General features: G+C 40.9%; 1 protein-coding gene across 8 annotated transcripts in view; it reads left to right on the forward strand.

The window, feature by feature from the left end:
- Nucleotides 1-14,491, forward strand: part of LOC129179350 (AP2-associated protein kinase 1-like) — a 23,574-nt gene extending 9,083 nt beyond the window's left edge. The window contains exons 6-15 of one of the 8 annotated variants that reach the window (XM_054772492.1): nt 116-219; nt 429-508; nt 582-745; nt 862-1,007; nt 1,279-1,368; nt 1,868-2,055; nt 2,291-2,484; nt 2,557-2,619; nt 7,571-7,660; nt 10,919-14,491. In XM_054772492.1, the coding sequence (XP_054628467.1) occupies nt 116-219; nt 429-508; nt 582-745; nt 862-1,007; nt 1,279-1,368; nt 1,868-2,055; nt 2,291-2,484; nt 2,557-2,619; nt 7,571-7,660; nt 10,919-11,676 (1,877 nt within the window). In that variant the 3' untranslated portion in view covers nt 11,677-14,491. Of the gene's footprint in view, nt 1-115; nt 220-428; nt 509-581; nt 746-861; nt 1,008-1,278; nt 1,369-1,867; nt 2,056-2,290; nt 2,485-2,556; nt 2,620-7,570; nt 7,661-8,108; nt 10,013-10,918 lie in introns of those variants that run through there. The other 7 variants (XM_054772489.1, XM_054772486.1, XM_054772487.1 and 4 more) reach the window with 7 other exon arrangements.
- The last annotated feature ends 554 nt before the right edge of the window (nt 14,492-15,045 follow it).

Consider the following 15,045-nt stretch of genomic DNA (forward strand, 5'->3'; position numbering starts at 1 on the left):
ATGTTTTTGGAATGTGGGAGGAAACCAGAGTACCTGAAGAAAATACATGTATGCACGGGGAGAACATTCAAACTCCACACAGCTGCTAAAAATGTTTTGTGACTGATTTTCTCAGGATATATGCTGGAGCCTGACCCAGACATGAGGCCAGACATCTATCAAGTGTCTTACTTTGCCTTTAAACTGAATCGACGAGAGTGTCCAGTTCCAAATGTACATGTAAGTTGAGCACAACAGAAATATTTTAAATTCTTAATATATTAAAAAAAAGCCTCAATACATCCAGGTTATTGCCAAATAAAATAAAAGCTGCCAACTTACTATACAAAACTTGCATTTTCCATTTCTTTCCATTTTGGCTCCCCAAAAAACAATATGTAAAAATGAACATAATGGATAATACATTTCAGATCTCATCTTTGTTGTAGAGTTCCGCCATTCCTGCAAAACTTCCCGAGCCTATCAAAGCCAGTGAAGCAGTGGCTAAAAAGAGTCAAACCAAAGCCAGGTGAGAGACAGGCCATTTTCGAGAAAAGGAGACTTGAACATTATAAGTTAGTTAGCTTGTTCTCTCTAATCAGGCTCACAGACCCCATTCCTACCACCGAAACCTCAATAGCACCTCGACAAAGGCCGAAGGCTGGCCAGACTCAGCCACAGCCTATATCAGGCATACTTCCCATACAAGCAGCTCTGACGCCACGCAAGAGGCCAAACATAGCTGCTGGATCAGCCCAGCCTATAGGTAAGTCAGGATTAAAGCCAGGGTCTATATTTATAGGGGTCTAGAACACACATTGGAGTTAACATCGTCATCTGGAAGGCTATGGATGTCAATTGTATATTTATCTTTTTATCTAGTAGGAGTCAATGTCCCACCTTTAGCTCCAGCTGCTGCCGTTCAACCTGCCATCAACATTCAGCCTCAGGTTACACCGCAGCCTCAGCAGCTACTCATCAAACAGCAGCAGGCCTCTACCTTCCTAAACCCACAGAATAACCAACAGGTAGGCATCCCAACAATGCAGTAAAGTTCATTTACAATTGACTTAGTATGTTTCTGCTCCATGTCTGTTCATATGACAAAAAAAAATCACCAAAAAATAACAAAAAAATGTGGCCAGTGTTTTCCGCACAGCAGCTCCCTCCAAGGTTTCTGTGTGGTATCATCCGGCCCTAAGCCCTGATCAACAAGTGAAGTAGAGTGTTGCTGTGACACCTACTCTGCTGAAATGTAAAGCTAAGACAGTTTTTCCTGCTCTTGCACTGAAATACCAGCAGCAACATGAGGTGCATGAAAGTCCAGCTGTCCATTTGACCCCCATCCCTGAGTGTGCCGCCATTGGGCCAGCTGATGACACAGAAGTGGTAACATCTTGCTAACCCTGCCTTCTGCTGCTCTTAACAAGCAGAGCTGATTATTAGCTTGTATCTCATGAATCAGACTTAGTGTGTTTGTACTTTCTCAACCTGGGACTTCGAGAGCACAGGGCTATTGAACATTGACTGTTGACTATTGAACATGGCATTGTACATGCCCCATCTTCCTTTATCTCCATCTTTATATGAAATCACTGCATTTCCAACCTCTGAGATTTTAAATGGACAGGCTTCATGTCCATTTTGTCACATTGGCATCTGTCAACTCCTCTGTACTGATCTGTCTGATTTCTAGATGTATTGTCTTTGCTGTTTTGGGCTTTCATTAGCAGCAGGTGTTGGAAAGGGCTGTGATTAATCTTTTTTTCTTATTTCTTTGTCAGTCAGTTGTTGGTGGTTATTTTTGTGTAGGAATTGTTTTAATTGGTTTCTTTTTGTACAATGTGCATGCCCTCTTAATGCTTATATTGCACATTGTCACCCACAGACGGCAGGACGAGGGCTTCAAAAAGTAGGCTCTTTAACACCCCCCTCATCACCAAAGATAGCGCCCAAGAGTGGACACAGACGCATTTTGAGCGACGTTACTCACAGTGCCATCTTTGGGGTCCCGGTGAGCAAGTCCACCCAGCTACTTCAGGCAGCCGCAGCTGAGGCCAGCCTCAACAAGTCCAAGTAAGCATAATGAACTCACCTCAGTAATGTGAGGAGTAACTGTCCTTTCAAGGCACTGCAATAGAACACCTATTCAGATGACATAACCCCCACAGAGTAAAAGCAAACCTTTTACATCCCACAGGATCTCGCTGAAGAATCACTCAATTCACACACTGTGTTTGCATACACGACTCAACCAAGACCACAGATGTAACACACAACGTAAAATGTTGCTGCTGTCCTATTTCTGTAGATCAGCAAGCACTACTCCTTCTGGCTCCCCATGCTCATCCCAGCAGACTGTATATCACCCGGCTGACACTGACACCCAATCTGCCCGTATTACAACTAATGCTCAGCCCAGCTGGAACCCCTTCGGTGATGATAACTTCTCCAAGCTAACAGCTGAGGAGCTGCTGAACAAAGACTTTGCAAAACTAGCTGAAAGTAAGTTTGAGATGCATATTTACCACATCAAAACACACGTAATAGACAAGAAACAATTTTTTGTTTGTACAGCTGCTGGACCAGAGGAGAAGGTCATGGGTGATAATCTCATTCATGGATTCAATTCATTTACAGGTAAGAGTTTGTTTGACCTTAGGGAAGCATTTCTCTATATGCTACAATTTCATGCTGGAGAAAGAGCTTTATTTATTGTATTATTTTGAAATGAAGGATCATCTGACATCCAGGGTATAGGATCAACAATGTCATTAAATACATTAAAACCAAGTCATTTTCTTGTACAGTGGTTTTCGTTACTAATTCGTTCCAAAAGGTCACACGTAAACTGCAAGCAATTTTCCCCAAAGGAAATAATGTAAATCCAATCATTCCATTCCAGACACCCAAAAATATTAACAAAAAATCTATTTTTATAGAGAATAGTTATTTTGAATTGTTAGTTTTAGATGCAGAAAACAATTCAAAATAAGTATAACTGATGATTGAAATGGGTAAATGAACATTTAGGCTGAATCCCAATTCCACCCCTTAGTTCTTACCCTTTGTCTTACCCCTACCTCTTCCCATTAAAAACAAGGGCCAAAGGGAAGAAGCCACTAAGGAATGGGACTCCACTTGATTCAAATTATCACCTTTCACCACTTTCTGGCCGTGACGTAGGCAGATGACAAAATTGTTGATAATAAATGTTTCCTACTACATAGTAAGGGGCATACATTTCTACATTATTTCATTTTTATATAGCCCAGGAACACCTTTTTTTTTTTTTTTTTAATAAAAGGAACACATTTTTAGAAACTGACATTTATTGCCATACCTAAACCTGTAATAAATAACAGCTTACAACCAGCATTAAAAACATAAATAAAAATAGAAAATGTATCAAATATACATATGAAATACAAATAATAATACAATATTAACTTGATGAACGCCAACAACAAATGTACAAACCTAATCAACCCTTCTTTTGAGGTTTGAAAACCTTGTTTTGGCCTCGGTCTCCTCCATTGTTATTTTGGGATTTTGTTGCATTCCTCTTTTCCTTAGTGGGATCTTGATCTCCCTGAAGTGCTGTGTGGTGTTGAAGAGGGTTGTGGCAATGTGCCCTTCTGGTCTGCTGACTTCTGTTGGCTAAGCATCTCCTGCAGGAATGACACATGCATATGCATGATTGATGTGGTACAACGATTAACTCATTGTAAATACAATAATAATAGTAATAGTATAGTAATAATGTGCTGAAAACAAATAGAGAGTAACAGTAAACAAACAGATGTGGACAACGTTAGATTCCAAAAGTTTAATAAACTTGGATCATCTGTAGTGCTGTCCACATATGGCCATGTTGTTGACATGTTTATTTATGTTTATGTTTATTTGATTAGACAGCTAATATAAAACTCGAATGACACAGTACAATTCATTTCAGTAATGTAGCTTCAATAGCTGCATGAGCTACCTTATTATAACGAGTTATTTTAAAATACAACTGGCAATTAACAGGCTAATGTAGTCTCTATCTAATCAGTGTGTAATCATTCATGAAATGCAGTAAATTGCTTTGAAGTTTGATATCGGTGATAGCCGGCTTGTTATAACTAGCGACAGCCAACAATTCAAAACATGGTGAATATTTACATGGAGTAGCAAAAGATTTGCAATCTAATAAAATGAGTGTCGTTACGCACTAGTCTGTGTAACATTCTCATTTGAGTTTGCCAAATGAATGTGCCTTACACAGAAAATATGAAGGACATCCAATACAGCAATAAAACACAAAATATAGAGAATTAAATGAAAGAGTCATAAAACAATATCAACCTTTCCACCTCATTAATAAGACCCACTACACTGCGTACTTATTACTGTCGCTTTCAGAGGATCAGCGACCTGGCAGTTATGTGTACAGTAGTGTTAATGTCTGTGAACGAACATGACTGTATGTGCGTTGGTAGGTGGATGGGTGCTGGAAGAGGACGGCTGAGTGGAGAGAGAACAATAGAGTTTGCTGATGTAATGTTGTTTTTAGCATGGTTGCAGCCAACAGCAGCCTGTTTTCTACCACCTCCTGGTCATCCTTACAACATCGGGGTAGATGTTATAATACGATCTTTACCCGTAATGGTGGTAAAAACGTAAAACACGTGCGGCCAATATTGAGCACATAGTGTATTCTTTTGTGGCACACTGTGCTCGAGCAAGTCTCGTTTTAACAGGTCAAAATTAAGGTTTTAATGAATTGATGTAACCATGAAACCCTGTAACACGGACCACCATAAACTGAGCACCACCAGTATTGCGGGATTTGGTGTTGGGTATGTGATCCAAGATGGTTTAATAAACAAGCAATGCTGGGAGTGTCCATCCACATCTTTATTAATACCACAAGATTCAACGTACCGAAGGGTAAAATACAACACTTTGTAACACGCAATATTGTCCAATAATAAAATTTGGTGAAAATTTTTTTCAAATACCGAATCATATGATATCCACGCCGTTGAAAAACTGAGGTGTGACTGTATTTTATATTTTTATGGAGGTGCTTTGCCGGAGTTCAAATTACAGCTGCTCATTTCAGAGTCCTATCTTTGTTGACACAAGTAATCAGCCGCACAGTGACTCCTTTTCAGTTTCTATGAATAGAGTCTGTGGCCGACAGCTAGATCGCATCTCATTTGCAGATCTGTGCTTTTACTGTCGCTTTGTAGGGCAAGGACAGAGACTTCTTTGTTAATTGGATTTCCTTACTGCTGGAGGATCGTGCTTACAAGGCATAGAGACCACACAGTTAGTTAATCACCCAGGTCTGCGTGCAGTTTTGGTAATAGGAAATTATTACTTATCTACTTTTGTGTAGTAGGTAGTGTGAACTGTAGAAGTTGAAACTATTGCAGGGTGTGGTTAATCTCCTCTATTGAAGCTGTCTTTTTAAGATGCCGAAAAGGAGTTAGCTGAGTTAGCTTGTGAACATATCCAGAATGGAAATCTTAAGAAAGTGATCATATAGACTCCCCTGACACTACATCAGGCAACCCTGTACAGTCAAGGTAATAAATTAGAATGATAATTATATTTTCGATACATGAACACAGTCTACGTACATTGTTTAAAACATGTTTAATACTGAATTAATCTAACTGAATTTTCACTTTCTGAGATTAGCCTTGGCTTTTTAATGGTGCTCTTTCCTATAGAAAAGGGGCCAAATGATGACATCTGCTGTGCCATTTTCTGAGCCAGCACACTCCTTGTCTAAGACCCTCAACACACATCCCACTTTTTACCATAGTGGTTTCCTGTAAGTAAAGTATGGGCTGATGTGAGCGTTTGACTTCATGCATGGGCCACATTTCAACATAATGAGATCAACCTAAGAGTTGAGATCTGTGTGCTTTGGGAAAACGATAGTGTTCTCTGCTCAGTTGACTGCTGTGAGCTGATTTGGCACGTGGGCCCCTCTGTTCTCACTGTTTGTTCAGCTGAATGCTTGCTGGTAAATTCCCAAGTTTGTCTTTGTTTCATTGATTTGGTCCTCTAATTTTGATGGAAAAGTCTTTTTAGGATTTGAAGTTCTCTAACTTTGAGTATTTCTGTATTCACTACTTGAACTAATACATTAGACACATGTTTTTTTTTTTAATAAGCTAGTACACTGGCTGACCTTTTAACATTGCTTGAGTGTCTATCCTTTCCTGTTCTATGTATTTGTTTGCAAACACTTCCTATGTTGCCCTTTTCTTTCTCATACCATTTATCTGTACGTCCATCAATCGACTGTCACTCAGACAACCTAGATAGATACATTATTAATCTCCAAGAGAAATTCACGTTTCGAGCAGCTCTCCAAAAGCGTAATAATAAACACACACTTAAACAAGATGGCTGCGGCGCTCTGTTGCGTCTTCATCGCATACACCATGAGTGGGCGTCGTGGGTGGAACAATGCTGGAGACAGAAGTCGCAGGAGGGAGAGAGAGAGAGGCGCAGCTGCATCTGAGCCGATATAACCCAGTTTTAAATTGATTTCCTGATATCGGCCCATCGGATTTAAATAAAGGCCGATGCTGATATACATCAAAATTCCAAATATCGACCACTAATCTGAATATTCCAACGGACATGACTCACCCCAGTCAACATTCTCATGATCCATAATGACTCGAGAGGTAATTCCACTTCTTGTAAGTCTAGATGAGCCTTGACGGACAGACTTATACACATTCATTCTTTTTTCTTCTATGGTTTGGTGTGTCATGTGGTTCTGTCTGTGTCTGTTCACAGCGCCACACGTCGGTGTGCTTTGTGTATTACATCGTTTTCGCAGCTATTTACTAATCCGGCATAGTGTGGACATGAATTTTTTTAAACCCGCCAAAAAAAAAAAAAAAAACGTGCAACAAAACATTAGGCAATGGGTATCACCATCCATTCTTTTCTATGCCGCTTATTGTCATTAGGGTCGCAGGGGTATGCTGGAGCCTATCCCAGGTGACTTTGGGCGAGAGGCGGGGTACACCCTGGACTGGTCGCCAGCCAGTCGCAAAAATCTATGTACAATGTAGATTTGTACATATATAAGCTGCATGTGTCCACATCATAAAAATACATGGGTATCACCATTTTCGTTTAATTTGGCCAGTTTAATTTGTTTGGGTTTTTTTCTAATTTTCATTCGTTAATTTTTGCTAATTTTTCTGATGTTAGTTTCCATTTATTTCAGTGATTCTTGTGGGTTTTTTTCTTTCTTTGCCACAAGGCTACCAACAATTACAAAGTGTGTAGGACCTGTTAGAGACCCTTGTACTTGTTGACATATTGCAGACAATTCTATTAAGATGATACAACACTGTGGAAAGACATATTTGAGACATTTTTCTTAACATATTTATGAAATCTAAAGAACCTAAAGCCACTCCACAATGTCCACCATTATATACTGTTACTGGGCTGGCTCAATGTGTTAAATCTGCTTGCCTGCGCCTTCCTTTTGTGCGTTGTACTTGGGCTGAATTAACTGCTTTCCTCTTCCACTTTTCTTTCAATTCTTCCTTCGCTGCAGACTCTTCTTTCCTCATGTTACAAGGAGAGAAAGCCAATAACGACGAGTTTGACCCTATTCCCGTACTCATCTCCAAAAACTCAAATGACGGTAAGATGAACAGAATCCCGAGGTTAGGTCTGTTCTCTGAGCCCCACTCCCAAGCATAGCCCCTACCTCCTCTGCCTGGTGAAGTCTTGGCAGTCAAACTGTGACATTGGAAAATGTGATCCTACACCCTGCAGGGTTTTTTTTTTGTACTTTTCCTTTGCAAGTCTCCTCATTTAGATTGGCGCTTACTCTCCCCTGTGATGATGCAGCCATATAAAGATTATTCTAGCTCACTCTCTGCTTCTTTCTCTTTTCCTGCCCTTGTCCATGCACCCCTCTGCTCTGATTCCCCATCATCATCATCATCATCATCATCCTCATTCACTTATTCATTTCCTCCATACATCCTTTGTTTGTATGACTTATTCTTTGGCTCTACTCCCACCATCTCCCGTGGCTCTTCCATGTCCATGTCTGTCTCGTCTCTCTCTTCTCTGACATGTTTCAGGTGGTCACTCGCGTACCAACAGTGGCAGTTCAGAGTCCAGCATCCCCAACTTGGCGCGCTCCCTTCTGCTGGTGGATCAGCTCATCGACCTCTAGAGGGGTGCGAGAGGTCGAGGGGCAATGTGCAGCCCTAACGTTGGGATAGCGGAGGAAGGGCGTTGGTTAGAGATGTAGGCTCTTTTAAATTGAAAGAGGACTCTGCATAAACTAGAGTTCACCTTGGCCTCGACTCTTATCTGTAGTTGCCTGATAGGCTGGTTACATGAAGCTCTGCTGACATTCCCATCAATGCTTGAGCATATCATCTGCCATTGTCATGGTTACACCATGGAATTCTTCATGCTTTCCCCCTGTAATTTCTCATTTCACTTTCGGCCATGGTGGTCAATTTGATGTACTTCCTCTATAAACATGCAGGTAGCCTCATAACCAATATTTACACACACCATCCCAGTGAGAGCTGTTTGCACTAATAGAACTAGTTTGTCTTTAACCAGTGATGGCAAAATGCCTGTCCTGACTGGTTTCTCCGACTACTCTTGAGTTCTTGTGCTGTTGCTTTATACCGTTTTGTTTGTAAAACACAGAGATCACATGCTTTTTACATCGTACAATTCAATTTCGCACAATTTTCTCGTGGATCTAACAGTATAACAAGCTGCAGCTTCAGCATGACTGTTTTATCACCTCAGTGATTGTGAAATGGGATGATGTTTTCACCCTAAATCAACTACACGGGCAAAATGATTGGGACATGTTTAGGAAGTAACAATGGCTAAAAATAAGAAGTTGGACTGGTGTTGGACCCGCTGCCTCACGATCTCTGTTATATTTCATCCCTATGTTGTTTGGTGGTGTTGAGGTCAGGGGTCTTAAGTTCTTCCACACCAAATCCCTCTAAGCATGCCTTTATAGACCTCGCTTTGTGTTCTGGGGCCCAGTAAACAGAAAACGGTCCTCCCCAAACTGTTTCCACAAAGTGAAAGTCTTGATTTAACAGGCCTCTCAATATTTATGGAAGCTGTTATGTCCTATATGGAATAAAGAAGCAATATGTACACTGTCATTAGTTATAACGGACAATGACAAGATGACGAAGTAAAAGACTATTCCCAATGAAGCAATCTTTCGAGTAGCACTCTGCTTGCTCTTAATTTGGGTAGATACTGTGTTATAGAAGCCCCCCATCATCGGCCACCCATGAGACCGCCATTGCAAACTAGGAGGTCGCTCGACCAATACAACATTCCTCTGAATTAGACAACAAAAACAAAATTTGCATACCATTGAGATTTTTTTTTTAGCTTGTTTTTTTGTTTTTGCTTTGCTTTTGTCAGCCAAGGTCATTTTTGAGTGTAATATGTAAATGCATCACCGCTGTCATGGTATCAACAAATGTGACTCTTAATTAACGCTTTAGAGCAGGGGTCACCAACCCGTCAATCTTTGGGACTTCTTTGGGCCTGGTCAATCGCAGTTGTAAATTCCCTAATTATACACTTATATTTAGTGGAGGCATTGTTCAGGGCAGACTTGATGTTTCTTACACCAGGCACCTTGCTGGGCAGCTACAGGTCCTTCTTAGGACCAATGGCACATTTGAGCCATCTGGACAGATGCTGTTGAAATGCGCGTATATGTTTATGGCTGTCTGCGTTGGTGATAAAAGTTACCACAGATCTTGCCTAGTTTCACGGCCGAGACCAGGGATCTTTGGCTCAATATGGTTGGTGACCACTGCTTTACAGTGAATGTATAAATGGGAGTACAAATGTGATCTATGTCAAATCAAAAGAGATGTGTATAAATGCAAAGATGTTGACCATTTTCCAAAGGCTGTCTTCTATCCCATCATGTCAACTTTTTGTTTTAACACCTCACTATGGATAAACAAAGTGCTTCTAACTTTTCTGACTGGGCTACATTTTGTTGCTTGTTTCCAGCCAACAATTTTTCTTTTGGAACAGAAGAGAGCTCCTGAAGAAATTAACCTCCTTACATCCTGTCTCCTCCTGCTGCTGCTCACATTTGGCTAAAATAAATTGCACATAAAAGCCCTAATCATAGCCAGCATGTTTATGTACCTAAACTGCAAAGAGGATGGGGCGGCAGTAAGCCGGCAGTAATTAGTTCAAATATATAACAATTTAATATTGTACCTTTTAATAATGAATTGGAGTTCATGAGAAATGGGAAAGAAAAAATAAGCTCTCTTTGACAAGTGTATTGCATGACATAGCAGTTGCAGAACCAATGTTGGAATACTGGAAGAAGCAAACTTCTCAACCAGCATTAATACCAGTGAAGAAATGTCTTATCTAAAGTGTTACACGCAAATTAAACAGTAACAGCACTGTGCAGTGAGTCTGTGCTACTGCAGTTTTTTTTATAGTTCAACACAATCAATACATAGATAACCAAGTCAGCAACAGGTAGCGATTTCCCTTAAAGGCTTCCACTAACACCTTCCTGAGAGTCGCTGTCAATGCTGCTGAGGTAAGACTGACCTCTGTGCTTGTCTTGTCTAACTCTGCTGCCAAGGCCCCTCTCCTTGTTTCCACTGACTCCCTCTGCTCCCATCCTTTGTGACAGCAAGCACTGTTGAGAGCAAGCTGTGGAAACAAGGTTGCTCCATGTTGTGATGATGAAGCTGCGTAGTGATTGTCTCAAGTAGAACCTGTGTTGTCATAAGTGTTGTAATGCTTCCTCAGTTACTAGTAAGAGGTGCTTGTCCCAAGGTTGTAGTGTCTCCTAATAAACAAGAAATGATATTTAACTGTGAATTTGCTCTCGTTGTCTGCTCTGATACAGATGTGCAAGTGGAAAGAAATGGCTACTATGTGCTTGGCAAGGAACACAACAATGAAACTCTAGCAAGCGAGGCATGTAGTCACTCAAGTGATGAAGAGCAGGAAAAAGAAGCCCGCAAAGAAGAGCAGCCGAATTTCGGGGAAGTCACAGAAGGTCGCACATCGGCCCACGACTGCAGTGGCTCCAGACCGCTGCTGATTGACTCAGAGGAGGAGGAAGAACAAGGATGCACGCCAAGTCTCCACTCATCACCAGAATCCAGTGTGGCATGTTCTCAGCCATCTGATACTACCTTCCATCTACATGCACAGAATCAGTCCCAGCTTGATCCCGAGCCAAGTAAGGGCCCAGAGGGTGCTGCAGACATCTTCTTGAAAGCTCCTTTTCGCCTCACACATCAAGAAGCAGGTGACGTCTTCGCCAATGCGCCATTTCCATGCGGCCCGCTCACCGCCCAGCACCAGGTGGACGTGTTCTCCCAGGCTCCCTTTGCAAGAAGAAAGGAGGCTGCAGCACCTCCCTACCCTCGTGGGGCAGCTATGGCCCCTGAACAAGGTGTGTTGGGACAGATCACCCCACAGCTCTTCCACCCACAAGCTCTTGCCAAATATTCCCGACACTTTGAGGGACAGGTGACCCCGCAGCACATGGCAGGTCACCAAGGGGGATTTAATGTGAGCAATCAAGCAGCTGTACATGCTGTAGACCCTTTTGTTAGTGCACCCTTTCACCTAAAAGCGCCACAAGAAAAGCCCTGATGACACCAGCGCTGCAGCTAGACTGCAGGCCTTCACCAAACTCCTTCCTTAAGCAACATTATAGTATGCAATACTTCTACCTTGAAACAACAGCTTCAAAGTTTCTTGGGTGATGCAATGACACGTAATAGGGGAAATGTCCTCGCATTGCCTAAAATGAGCAAAGGAAGGTGGCGTGCATGTAAGCAGTACAAACCTACCCGATTGTTTTTGTGCTTAAACCTGAGCAGACCTTAACCATACCGCTGAATCGTCACATCAAATGCTTATGGTTTCCGACAGTGCTTTGTAAGAAAGAACTATGTAAATCCGAGCTGTTTACATTTGCTCAGTATCAGCAAGTAGGCAAGTGTCATTTAGGGTTGTTCAACTGTATGGGACCGCTGCTCCTCAGAAAACCAAAATGACACTTTGTTACCTTTTTTTTTTTTCTTTCCACAATCCCACTTTGTTGACACAATTCCTGAAATGATGCAAGTATCCTAGAGTGCATTTAGGTCAGCATAGGCTACTGTTTTTTTCTTGTACCTGTTCTGTTGCTTTAATAATTTCCAATTAATTGTGACTTCATTTTTAGTTCCCAGTCCTGTTGGTACAGACATCTCTACAAAGACAACATGGCGATCAAGCATTTGATTGTTTTCTTGCCTACCTCACTTTTGGCATTTGTCCTTGTTCAAATTTAAGTAGACCATGTTTAGCTGTGTTTTGAGAAGTCTTGTGTTTATTATGGTTTGAGTCAATGACCCTTCTCGGGTGAAAATGGAACATACAATATGTATGTGTCCATTTCATGCGGTGAAAGACGTTTGTGGAACAGACTACATTATGTAATCAAGCATACTGGACACTATTCCTTATTCTCTTCTCATACATGAAGCAACCTATAACATGTTTCTCCAAAAACTGCAACCTTTTTTTAATACACATTCAGCACCAAGTACAATTATGTTTGCAATTTGCATCATGCACAACAACCCACATTCACCTCTGGAAAAGCACGTACTGTAGGCACCTCTGTAATCTTCCAAGTATGCACTGACAACACCTGCAATTTAATAATGCTTGTCATTTGTCATCATAAATATGAGCACTTATTCAGTCAGGGATTGACATACTGTTGTAATAAAGATTGGTGGCCTATTAATTACATTCCTTTAGTAAATATTTTATTCTGCTCTATAAAATCATGGAGCACTTTTTTGTGTTTTCAACCTGGCACTTTTAAGAAACACCATCCAAACTGGTTATGACCAAAGTGTAATGTAAAATGCTGTTTTCATTTCTACTTGAATCGACTTATTTTTAATGCTCCATTTTCTCACATGGCACGTCTAAGTGAATGTTCTGTAAGAATGTGCTTTGAATGTAACACAACTGGAAAATATTTTGTCCTGTGTTAGATGGAATGGACAATTGAACTTCTGACTTGCTGTTGGATGAAAAGCACTCAAAATACTGCACAGCTTGCCTTTGATATGTGTTGCTTACATTCTGAAAAATATTAAATGAATGTATATCATTCATTGTTCATGTTATTTGTGAAACACTGAAATACAGTTGTGGTCAAATGTTTACATACACTTGTAAAGAACATAATGTCATGGCTCTCGCGTTTCCACTTATTTGTACAACTCTGATTTTTCTCTGATAGTGATTGGAACAGATAGTTCGTCACAAAAACATTCCTGAAGTTTGGTTCTTTTATGACTGTTATGGGTCAACTGAAAATTTGGCCAAATCTACTGGGTCAAAAATATACATAGGTACATATACATACATGCTAATATTTGGATACATGTCACTTGGCCATTTTCACTTCAGTTGGGTGCTTTTGGTAGCCATCCATAAGCTTTTGGCCACTCCTCTTGACAGAATTGGTGCAGTTCAGTTAAATTTGCTGGCTTTCTGACATGGACTTGTTTCTTCAGCATTGTCCACATGTTCTCAATGGGGTTGAAGTCAGGGCTTAGGGAAGGCCATTCTAAAACCTTAATTCTAGCCTGATTTAGCCATTCCATTACCACTTTTGATGTGTGTGGGGGGGGTCATTGTCCTGTTGGAACACTCTACTACACCCAAGACTCAACCTTCGGGCTGATGATTTTAGGTCATCTTGAAGAATTTGAAGGTAATCGTCCTCATTATCCCATTTACTCTCTGTGAAGCCCCACAGCATAATTTTACCACCACCGTGCTTGACGGTAGGCATGGTGTTCTTGGGGTTAAAGGCCTCACCTTTTCTCCTCTAAACATATTGCTGGGCATTGTGGCCAAACGGCTTGATATTTTTTTCATCTGACCACAGAAGTTTCCTCCAGAAGGTCTTATATTTGTTCATGTGATCAGCAGCAAACTTCAGTAGAGCCAGAAGGTGCCGCTTTTGGAGCAAGGGCTTCCTTCTTGTACTGCAGCCTCTCAGTCCATGGCGATGCAAAACACGCTTGACTGGACACTGACAACTGTATTCCAGCAGCTTCTAATTCTTGGTAGAGCCATTTTTTGGTGGTTCTCGGTTAACTCTTCACCCTTCTCACCCTTTTCTCTCAGCAGCAGGTGATAGCTTGCATTTTCTGACAAAACAGTGCCAGGCACTTAATACTTAATTGTTTGCACGGTTGCTCTTGGGACCTGCAGCTGCTTTGAAATGGATCCAAGTGACTTTCCTGACTTGTTCCAATCCATGATTCGCTTTTTCAGATCCATGCTGAGTTCCTTTGACTCTTCCCTTGTAGAGTTTGTGAGTGTGTGTATCCAATGAGCCCTATTTAGAGAAGTCACCAGCTCACAAAAAGTTAAGAGGCCATGTTATGACGCTCATTTCATTGACACAACTTTCTAAGTCTCCAAAACTGCTAATTCATCTTGCTGTATGTATATTTTTGACCCAGTAGATTTGGTCACATTTTCAGTTGACCCATAATAAAGTCATAAAAGAACCAAACTTCATGAATGTTTTTTGTGACAAAGAAGTATCTCATCCAATCACTCTATCAGACAAATCAATAACTGTAAACTCAAGAGAGCCATGACATATGTTCTTTACAAGTGTATGTAAACTTTTGATCACAACTGTATGTTGAGTGTAAATATGTGTTCCCAGCTAGTTACACTTTCCTCATAACTTGTATGCATGTTGAGCGATGCTGTCATCAAGCCAAAATGAAATGTAATACAGCATATCATAGCAATCCCCAGATACAGTCACGTCAAAATGTGCCCTTCAGGTACAGTGAACAGAATACAGATGATTTTAGCCATGTCATCGGATGCTTGTGAACCTTCTGGATTCACAAGGATGAGTATTTTTTCTGCCCACTAGCTCACTTTCTTTCAGGAAAGTATACAATATATTGGAAGTAACTTTAA

The sequence above is a fragment of the Dunckerocampus dactyliophorus genome, chromosome 4 (genome assembly GCF_027744805.1).
Source record: "Dunckerocampus dactyliophorus isolate RoL2022-P2 chromosome 4, RoL_Ddac_1.1, whole genome shotgun sequence".
Taxonomy (NCBI): domain Eukaryota; kingdom Metazoa; phylum Chordata; class Actinopteri; order Syngnathiformes; family Syngnathidae; genus Dunckerocampus; species Dunckerocampus dactyliophorus.